We start from the raw sequence: 11789 nt of genomic DNA, 5'->3' as shown, positions 1-11789 counted from the left end.
CAGTTTTCAGCTTGTCCCAAGAAAATTACAAAACTTGTTTTGAGTGTTTAAATAGGATCTTATTTACACTCCTTAAAAATAAAGATGAGAGTATGGAGGCTTGCAACTGCGCAACGTGTGCACACGCGTGTTCTGAATGAATGAGAGCTCCATTATATGGATGGTTGAACCCTGTAGGAAGGTTGGGCGAAATTTCAAAAATTTCTCTCTCTCCCATCTGGGAATTGCAATCCCTATTTTATAAAACTGCATTTTCAAGAATCAATCTTGAACCAAACCGGACCAAATCTGAAACCAAAAGGGAGGAGAGGGATATACTTGATACGAAGCAGTGGTAATTCCCAATGAAGGTGTTCACGCCTAAGAAGAAAACCAAAACCCGCTTCCACTAAAGATGACACAGTGTGAGGTGAAGCAGGACCAACAGGACGGCTCTTCAACAAGAACCGAATTCTTCAGCAAGAATGGAGTGGAGGGCTGGTGAGCAGACTTCAGATTGCTTCTTTTACCAAGATAATATCAAGAACAATTCTTGTTCACTCCCACAAGTGGAGATCGAATTGGGTAGGGGCGGCAAGAATAGGTAAGAACTTTGCAGTTTGTTGTGATGTTTTTCTGAGGAATTCGCCCCCATTATTTATAGCCTTCTCAGGATCAGCCTCCTAATCCAATTAGGAGAGAGTTCTTTAATCCAAATCTGATATTTGGATCTGGACTCTTGAATGGATAAGACTTATCTTATCCTTCATCTAATCCTAATCAAATTATAAATCCTATCTTGCCTCCTTTTAATTAACTAACTTAAGCCCAGTTCGAATTGGGCTTTAGGCCCATTAAGTTTATGTGCTCACTTATCCTCTTAACCTACTGCCCAGTTGGCTCTCTTTATATGGCATAGGACCCAAATATTGATCTACACACCAGCCACATGGGTTCAAACCAGCCTTTGTTATAAGACCTGGCCAAATTCACTATAGGACACAGTGAACCCCTGAGTCCATCACCATGGTCTTAATGGGGCCAACATTTACACTAAATGGTCCTTGGGTCCATCCACCTTATGAAAACCCAAGGATTATGGGCAGATGCAAGATTAGCCCATTAGGTATTACCCTCAATGTTCTTACACTTAACCTCTCAGCCCACAATGATCAAACACTGCCCAACAAGAGAGGACCTCTCCCTCGGCTACAAGGAACAATGCTGCACTTTGTACTCATATGGATCCTGGGAATTAAAACCTTTTGCAAACATTTTGAAATCGTAATATATATAAATAAATATATATATATATATATATATATTGCAAAAACATATTTCAATGGTTGAAATCAACTACCGGCAATTTAGGTTTCCATTAGAGAGAGTGCATCCCTGATCATTCACTTTGTCCGACAAAGGGGTTGATCCTGTCACTATGATCGCTCGCTCAGATGAATTCTCGAACTGTCCCAACATACCCAGGTTTTTACCCCCTCTAAGGATCTCACTAATTGGCATATCAAAGACAGTCCGATCCGACACCTAGTGTAGTACCATAATCGAGTCTAGGGGTCAGGTGTAACATTCCAGTTTTGCCCATCTATCTCCAAGGTCCAGGGCAATACTGGAATTTTGGTCTGGTTTAGGGTTTTAAGAAAGCCCACACTGCATGTACCTCAGGTCTCACCCTGACAGCTAAGACAAGCCAGTCTAACCAACTTAGCAGTACATCAATGTCAGTGATAGCTATGATTATAACCCTAGCAAGTGCACTACTTATCAAGTAGTATAAAAATATCGTTCCCACGAGGATTTAACATAATAAGTATTAGAACTACAGCCTTCCCTAATTATTTGGACAATTGAATTTCAGATTTAAGAGTAAAAGCTACTAAAAAGCAGAAAAAGAGAATAAGAGCAGAAGTAACCAATGCTGAAGTATGTAACGATTGATTGAATTCGCTAGGACTTTTGGTACACCTAACCATTCCAATGAATATTAATGTATGAGATTACCCAAGATAATTTGTCATTCCCATAAGCTGAAGTCTTTCTAATTTTATTTAATATTCTCTCTCGATATATACTAAAACTACTTCTATCAGGTAACCCTTCGATCTCTCGACTAGAGTTCTCAAGGTAAAAGTGAATTAAGTTCAAGGAAAAACTATTACATTCAGATGAATCATGTGTATATACCCCTATATACCATTCAATTCACACCATGAGTTATGTGGTCTACTATATGAATTCCTCTCTCGATTCATTCACATAAACCTAATCAATTAAGAGATGGTCACTTCTAATAGCATTAAACAAGATAACTCATAGACTATATGGAAATCACGATCTTGGATGAATCAGAATAAAAATATATTCGTTATTATGATTAGGCTTTCCATAGCCCTAGCTACAAATAAATCAGTTCATAGTAGAGGAAATAAAATAAACAAGAGGAAAGAAAGAACTCATGGTGTCGCCCTTAGAGCTGAGGTCTCCTCTTCTCCTTGCCGCCACCTTCTTCTTGCAGTCTTCTTGCTTTCTTGACTGATTGCTCCTTTGCTTCTTGATACCTCTCTAGTCCGCCCCCCATCCCTTTATATAGCTTAAAGGGGAGGGGGTGTTCTCCAACTCCTTCTTGGAGTTTATCTTTCAAAAATAGAAAGTCCTAGTTTAATCTTACTCTTATCTCTTTATCTAGTGAACTCAATCTCTTTATCTTTGTAGGATTATATCACAAATTTAAATCTGGTAGGACTCTTCTCAGTTTCTTGTTCTTGCATTCGTATTAGGCTTCCTCTGCGAATTGGGCTGCTGCAAGGCTTTTCTGCAAGTTGGGCTTCAATTGCGAATTGGGCCTTCCTATGAATTTGCCCTGACTTCGGGCCTGAATTTGACTTCGATGCAGGCCGAATTTGCGAAAGCCCAAAACATGAAAGTTGTAGCTTCCTTTCTTATCTTTCCAATGAGTCTTGAATCAGCCCAATCGAGAGTTAGGCCCAGATTACTGAACGGTGCCGAAACTATGAAAAATCATCTGATTTTCCTTACTTTTCTCCTGATGCCTTCTTTCATGCCCTGAACCGAAATACAAGAAATATGAGTCCAAATAAGTACTAATTCAGTATAAAAGACTGAATATTTGGGGATAAAAGTATGATAAATTTTATTCTCATCAAATCCCCCCACACTTAAACTTTGCTCATCCTCGGGCAAGACAAGACTCAAGCAAAAGTAAAACAGGAACAAACTACCTAGCCTACTGAATTTTAAACTCAACTCTCCTTCATCTTTCTCCAAAAATATTCTAGGTCAGTTATTTTGAACTATTAAGTCAACACAACCAAGTTATACTCAACTCATCTATCAGCCAATCCCTTCTTTACTACTACAAATCAGGTAGTAAACTAGGGAAAACATTTTTACTTGCTCTCTTTTTTTTCTTTTTTTTTTTCTCCTTGGTGGAAGTGAGTGCATTTTATGCTCCACTCACTTTTAGGACTTAGTCAGTGAGTGCATTTTATGCTCCATCCCACTGTTAAGATTACTTGGTCAATAGGTGCATTTTATGCTCCATCCTATTGATTGAATTACTAGCTAGTAGGTGCATTTTATGCTCCATTCTACTATTGAATTGCTTGGTTGGTAGGTGCATTTTATGCTCCGTCCTACCAATTGAATTGCTTGGTAAAATATTTACCCTATTTATTTAAACCTGAATTTAGGCTTGAACCCTTCTTGACCGGCCTCCACATAGTTCAAAACCTCCTTAACTTCCTCCACATAGTTCAGGCCAACCTAACCAGCTTGGCGGTACATCAGTGTCAGCCTTGGTAGGATAAATCTCTTCAGATCTATCTAATGGCTATGAAGATTCTAAACCAACACGAGTCTCATAAGTGTCCAGTTTAAGCGTATTACACAGAAACACACCACAATGACATGAATCAATTATATACTTTATTCATTTACAATAAATGTCAAAAGATACATCAATCCGACTGGAGCTAAGGGCATAACTGTCTAACATGTTTGTGCATGTGTGCGGTAATGAGACGCTTTATAGGCGCACTTCATGTGCAACCGTGTGGCTCGCAAAGGGCGGCTTTGACTTTTGATGCGAGGTTAACCATTATTGTTTCAACGATCACGATTCTATCAAGTGCAATCAAAAGGCACTACTCAAATTTAACAATCATTAACTGTTAACTACCTTTTTAATAATCACAATGTTTGAAATTGTGACTGTTCAATTAGCTCTTTTTGAACCAGCACCTTCCTCTGCTCCATGACTCTTTAGAAAATAATTTAAGGAGCATGAATCAAGCAAATACACACAAAAGCTTTTCGAAAATCACTCTTGTCTCTCTCTGTTCGATATGCTATTGTCTCATAAAAGGTTTCTTCGGAGGCTCTTCAACTTTGTTGGTTGCAGACTCTCGACCGAGGCTATGTTGTATCCTAAGAACGGATTTGATAAATCTGAGTAGAGGCAAATAACATTCTAAAGACAAATGTCTTTAGGCATGCCTCTTCCAAGTTTTCGTACCCCATAATTCCTAACAGATCTAATAGGTGATAAAATGAGAGAAAGTAGACTAAGATGATTTGATCACTTGCACAAAAGATCATCAACAACATTGATTAGAAAAGGTGATTTGTTGCAAATTGAAAGGGCTAGAAGTGCTAGGGATAGACCAAGAAGGACATCGGTTGAAGTGGTAAGAAATTATCTAAGTGCCAATAATTTAATAATAGATATGGAATTAAATAGAACAAATGGCAAAACAGGACTCATGTAATGAACTCCACGAAGTTGGGAATTGGGATAAGGCCTGGATGATGATGATGATGGTGATGATTCTTTGATAGAGGGTTTTGGGTGGTATTTAGGGCCCATTTGAAAAGGCAGAACCGAAGATTCAGCTATGCAGTATGCTGATTCAGCTTCTTTGAAGCACTCCAAATAAGCACTCGAGACAGGCTGAAGTAGATGACCTTTCAAATGGCAGACCAACGGTCGATTTGTGCTCTCCAGATTTTTCCCCAAACATAGCTTATATCATAAGCAGTTGATGTAGAGCCCACCTCAGAAAGCTAGAAGCTGCTACAGTAGCCCTCCCTAACAGGCAACACCAGAATGGGAGAAGTTGTAGATATTGTTACTGAAGTCAATGCATGGAAGTTTTAGATAATATCTTTATTTATCTCTATTTTGTAGTGGCTTTCTCACTGTGAGCATAAAACATGCCAAAAGCGGAGAACATGACATCACTATATATTCAATTCACAGTCATCTCCAATGTTTATGAGCTTATAATTTCTAATGTCCAATCACATGTTTTATTATTAATATCTGCTTTGGTGTAAATGTACTCCTAGAGAAGTTTTTTCTGGTTAATTGGAAACTGTGAGTCTGTTAACCAGCTCATTATCATAAAAAGAAATTTAATTACTTCATTATTGTTCTTCTTCTTGAGAGATCGATCCACTCTTGAAGAAAAAGAAATTCTTTAAAAAAAGAATGTTATTATAAACCCACATTTCTTGGCTTATCTCAATATGAATGTCTACATATTGATTCTTTACCATGACTTGTTGCTGCCATATAGGACCAAATGTCATTCATAGATTCCTTAATCAAGCTAATATTTTATTACTTTAATTAATAAATATTTCATTAATTATTTATTAATATATTATTAACCAAATAATTTATGTATCGTTCACTACTAGTCTCTTTTGGTTGAGAACATTACCATGCAACTATCTTTCTTGCAAGTTGTCATATACCAACAAATAATCCAAGGAAAAAGACGATTCTCCTACTATTTCTTAGCATTCATTTCTTGTTTCTTACCCCTTAACCTCGTCCCAGAAGAATATCAATCGCCACATAGTAAAATGAGAAACTCCACATCAAGATGCATTACAAGTTCTGACAGGAACTCCTTACCCGACCCACCAACTTTCTTAAGTCTCTCTTCTTTCTCTTTCTTTAGCTCTTTTGTTTTTTCTTTTGTTATTTTCTTGTAGCCAAAGGCCTGTCAATTTCACAGGTCTATTCGACGGAACCGATCCGGTCTGATCTAACTCTATTAATCAATGGTTTCTTACAGGCCCAAGGCTCGGATCTTGGTCTGTTTCTGAGACCCGATGATAAATCGGGTCAGGACCAATGGACCACACCCAATCGAATGAATATAGTTAAATGACAAATATACCATCTACCAAATCATTGTAAGAAGCATGGATTAAATTGGGTTGGTAATTACTTTTGAAGATGATAACGAGTTCTGTACAAGTTCTAGCTGAGTTGGTTATATCAGTCCACATCTCAGCAACTATATATTGGTTGAGAAATGAGAATTAATTGAAGATGATGATATCGGTCAATAGTGTAGATTAGCTCAAGTTGAATTTACTTTTCGTAACATTGACTACCTAATCAGTGAGGTATAATTGAACATCAAGCTGACTAGACTCACTATCGTAATCCACACGGGTCTCTCTATCCACATTTAATAATGTTTTTTCATTTAAATTGTCAGACTCTGTTTTGACCGCAGACCGGACCATTGAACCGATTACTTGGTGACCCGGTTAGCTTTCCTGGTCTGTTCTTATGGGATGAACGATCTAACCGGCCATTTAACCGGTTAAACCATGGTTAGTCCTTGAAAACGTAATACATACCTAAACCTTACCTAACCTTATGAGTTTAGACAAGCAGCAGCTGCTCAAAGCAGAGTTGGTGAGAGAAGGCCGAAGATCTCTTCTTTTTGCAGTAACTAGTAAGGTTCGGTTCTAACGTGCGCAAGTAGGCTCAAACTAAAATCCAAAATGTCAAAGGACAGTTAACCAAAAAACAGAAAATAAAGAGAGAAATTTGAAAGCGAAACAAATTTTTATTTTATAGTTCCCCAATTTTCAAGCCAACTAGTCAGAGACTCAGAGTGACAAACAGGTGAGCGTTCACACGATTCACTTTTACTAAATAAATAAATATAATAAAAAACAAATAATTAATAGAAATAAAAATAAGGCCACGTTTTGGTCTTGGGAATAAAGGTCTGGAATCGGAATTAGAATGTCCAACTGTTTAATTGAATAGAATCAAAATCTGCTGGAATGATATATCCCTGTTTGAGAAAATGATTATTCTCTATTTTTCCTTAGGTTCAGTTCGAAAGGAATACAAATGTAAATTTATAAAATGCAAAACCTTATATTTTATATTATTTAGCATGTATTTATACTGTATAAATTAAAATTTATTTTTATTTTAATTCCAACTACGAATCAAAGGACCCTAAATAAAGAGAACTGGTGAGGCTGAGCGATAGGTTTTCCTGTAATCATTTTAGCTAGGCATGTAACCTGCCGAACGAGGCGCATGTTTAGCTTCGAATAGAAATTCTCCAGGAAAAAAAAAATGCCACTAAAATGCCACTATCTTGCGCATTTGTTCTTTTCATTAATGCCAATCCGCACATGGTGTTTATTATATAACCCGAAGAGGTTGGGATAGTTTGGATTGTTGGAGGCAAGGGCATTTTGGTCCAAAAAATGTATTGCTCCAGTTACAGAACGTCAGTATTCGTTCCTACCTTCCGATGGGAATCTAATTCATTCCTTACCCGACGCAAGGAAAAATCTCAGTTGAACCACAACGGCACAACCACGTATGATCGAATTCAGATCTTCCCAACCACCAAAATATCATCGGCTAACTCGTCGAAATGACCATCCTGTCCCCAAATTTTGAAAATTAATTTAACAGTCATAACTTCTGAAATAGCCCTGAAAATCACGCAAATTACAGTATCTAACCCCCATGAGGACATTTGGACATAAGCCCTTCTCCGATACTCTTTTTCTTTTCTTTAACTGACAAACTTTCCCCAAGCCTAAGGCTACTAATGTAATTTCGCCAAACAGAGCTTCTTGACGTTATATGCACAAAAAAACGGTAAAGGAAAAGACGCAAAGAACACATTCCAAGGCGCCGGAGAACTAACTGGGAAATCCTTGCTCCGGCAATTTTCAACGGAATCCGGCATGAAACTTGACGCAAGAAATAAAGAACCAAAAGAGAGATTAGGGCACACGAGTCAATCTCCATTTCTGTTTCATTAGAATCTGATCTTTACAAGACTCTACCACCAACCATGAAACAGCTTCGGTAAAAACCCTAACTTCGTTTCTTTAATTTTCTCGTTTTCTGCCGCAGAGTATATACAAGAAGATCTAGTATATTCTAATCAGATCTCACAAAATCAGATAAAAAACGAAAGAAGAGACCAAAACAGAGGAGTAAGAGAGAGAAGGGCGAAAACTAGAGGAAATCATCAGATAACGAGTGCACAAGTTCTTCTAGATCTCTTGCACTATCTCCAACACGCAACGCTTCAAGAACCCGTTCGAAGACGAATACGTGGCAGGGAATCCTCAACACGCCCTTCTGTTCGTACCCGTACTCCTGGGCCGATTTCTTCAAAAGCAAGACAAAGATCGGGTGGTTTAAGAACTCGGCACTGACGATAAACCTCTCCATCTCTTCTCCAACGTAAACGGGAAGATGACCTTCGGGGACTCCGGATCGGCGGTCTTTGGAGGGTTTTCTGAAGGATTCGGACCGACGGGCTCTCGACGAGACTCCAGCGCGGGAGCCGGACCGAAGAAGGCAGTACTGGGACGAATCGGCAACTCGGGAGAGGCGACGGATGAATTGCTTCATTGATAAAAAACTAACAAGAGAGCGAGATTCAAGCGAGAGAGCGAGAGAGCGAGATAGAGCGAAGAAGAAAGGATGAGGGAGGGAAGGAGGGTAGTGAGGGAGGTGTTAGAAATAGATGGGAGGGACTGAGGGGGGCGTGGTGAGCGTGTAGAGAATTTAAATATTAATATAATGAATTAAAAATAATAGAAAAAGCTCATGAGGATGGAGGTACAGATAGGTGTACTTGGCAGGTACACTTAGAGCGAGAAAATATTTTTTTTTATTTAGTAAAAATTAAACAACTCCAATGGTTGCTTCCACTTCTATGGTTCAATCCGACGGTTGTAATTCAATAAATGTGGACGGCTGGATGCAAAAGAAGAGGATAAATTGGAGAGAGAGAGTGTGTGTGTGGAAAAGCTGGGGGTGGGGGACCCGGGGGCGTGATTGTCGGTATGTTCCGTAGTCCGTTTTAGTACAATTTCCGTGAGAAGGATTTGTCGTCTTTGGTTTCGCTATTCTACTACGTAGCACTTATCCTCCAATGGCACGGCAACACTATTTTCCTAAATTACAATAATACCCCTATTAAAATCAATTTTACAGTTTTTACTTCTTGTGAAATTACTCAAGCTGTACCTCAGTACCTTTTACTGGAACGCCGTTGATCTTGTAATAAACGGTGCGTGATGCTGGAAGGTGCTTCTGATTTGGTGGCGCAATAACTGAGGCTCTTTATGAGAAGCAGAGGGCACATAAATGTAAATATGTGATCACATGCATGTTGATCTGGGACGTCTGATGAAGGTACCTTTTGATCAAGATAAAACATGTCGAGCAATTAATTTTCGGGAATCCCGAAGCACTTGATTTCATCTCTCAACTCTTAAATTCGTCATCAGGTCATTGAAATTTACAGTCAACATCTCACATCAGTGTTGACCGTTAACCACATGATCAAACAGTGAAAACTGTACGCCGCACCGTGGCCCGTGGGTCACTCAGTTAGCATTGTCCATCCATGATCCATGCCAATGTGAGATTCAGGTCGAACCGGATTTTTGGACCGGTTTGACTGGAACTAGCAGGTAAAGTTATGTAATATTGGCTTTATTTGGAAGTAAAAAAGATTTACAACTTAAAAGAATATCTACAAAATATTATTTATTTTATTTGAACGAATCACAACCGTACTGAGGGTTTGGACCATTAAACCCATGACCCCACTGACCAAAACCGTTTTATGTCCGGTTCGAATCTGACAACGGTGCTACCTATTGTCTCGTAGTGACAGTTCGTCCTCAGTTAACCAACCATTCTCCTGTTTTCTTTTCTAAAGAAAATGTTGACGATTCTACGTAGGATTAATCATACATATTAGATGGTTGGATATTGATGGTCAGATTGGAATCTAATTGACAATCATATCCCCCTGCTCTCCCTGAAGCAAAAGTGGGTTAGGGAATCAGGTTCTGACTTCTGAAATAGGACTGGTTTATTCCACACCAGCCCAGCCAGGGCAGACCCACCAGACACAACAGAACCTAATTTTTATTGAGAGACTCATCATCCAGCTAAGTATGTTCTGTTTGTGACGCGGTTAGGACTTAGCATCAATCAGGGCCGACATGGTCTAAATCATGGTTACGTTGAGGTTGGGCAGTTTTCCGACCGGGCTCCGACCTGACACATCGGAAACCAAGCTTGGGGGCCGGGTGTCCGTGTCACACACCTTACTTTCACTATACCTAAAAGCTTCTGAAATGCCTATGATTCAACGGAGAATTTAGTGAGGGAAAGAGGGAACTAAATTGTACTGTTTTTTGTCCGGGTCTGTAACCTTTGATCCTCTGCAACGAGACCGTATGTCACATGGCAAAAGCTGGAGTTTGAGGCCACAATAACTCGGGACAATCGGGGACGAGTCCGGATCTGGTCCCAACAGTTCACGATGTATGGCTGCAATGGCTGCTGAGACCGTGCGGTAGATCATATCCAAATACTTTTGGGACTTTCGTCCCTTTTACGCTCAGTTTGAAAGAGTATAAATATAAATATATACAGTGAAAATAAAGTTTGTATTTGTATTTCTTTTAAATTGACCCTAAAAAAGCTCAGTTTTGAAGGAGTATAAATACAAATATATAGAATGCAAAACCTTGTATTTTGTATATATATTTTGCATATATTTATATTGTACATATTTGTATTTGTATTCCCTCCAAACTGAGTCTTTCGGTTTGAAAATATTACAAATATAAATATATACAATATAAGTACATATAAAATATAAAGTTTTGCACTCTACATTTTTGTATTTGTATTCCTTCCAAACTGAGCTTTATTTTATATTCTTAGCTCATCATGATAATTCATAATGATCCTTTGAGATCCATTTGGGAAGAGTGTGAATACAAATATGTAGAGTGCACTCTAGTCCATGCAAACGCAAAGTTGGTTTAGTTTTTCATTGATAAATTTTATTGCAAAACTACTTTTAGTTGTAATGGGTGCAAATAGGAATATCAAGATTGAAATATACCTTTTTAAGGTTGATCAATTTTGAGTGCAAAGTAAACATTCTTACCAAATATCAACAAAACTGAACTAGAGTGCATATATGCGTTTGAACCGGCATTTGTACTCTTCCCAAATGGAGCCTTGATAAAGTTTATCTAGGATGAAAATCAGTTTGCAATGTGATTTAATTATATTTTAACATTATGTATTCATTCATATGGAAAAGATTTTCCTGTTACCACTTCTGTTTTAAAAAAGTGAATTGACAAAATTTTTTTCTCTTTGAGCAATAGTATAGGTAGCAAGAGTAGCAGTTCTATTTTTATACACAAAAATAACAGAAGAAAGAGGTTTAGACAAGTTAAAATTATCGCCCATTTTTCCCGAAAAGAAAAAAATATTTTGATCCTTCCCTAACAAACATTAATAGAAATTAGTGAATTTGAAACAACCACTATCTTCTCCCAACCCTTGATCAATAGCCAAACTTAATGACCTTAAATTAGCCCCCACTTCTACATCCAAGGGGCTACCTATAAGACCTATTAGGGGTGAGCATGGGTCA

The 11789-nt window shown here is 38.3% G+C and overlaps 1 protein-coding gene across 1 annotated transcript; it reads right to left on the bottom strand.

Moving 5' to 3' along the window:
• Positions 1 to 8082: 8082 nt before the first annotated feature.
• On the bottom strand, positions 8083 to 8866 carry LOC148846249 (auxin-responsive protein SAUR71-like). Its single transcript, XM_088952841.1, has one exon. The coding sequence runs from the start codon at positions 8720 to 8722 to the stop codon at positions 8321 to 8323; it is 402 nt and encodes a 133-aa protein (XP_088808967.1). The 5' UTR covers positions 8723 to 8866; the 3' UTR covers positions 8083 to 8320.
• Positions 8867 to 11789: the final 2923 nt, after the last annotated feature.

The sequence above is a fragment of the Nelumbo lutea genome, chromosome 7 (assembly GCF_056320005.1).
Source record: "Nelumbo lutea isolate HS-2025 chromosome 7, American lotus-T2T, whole genome shotgun sequence".
Lineage (NCBI taxonomy): Eukaryota > Viridiplantae > Streptophyta > Magnoliopsida > Proteales > Nelumbonaceae > Nelumbo > Nelumbo lutea.
This window is presented reverse-complemented; position numbering and strand designations above follow the sequence as displayed.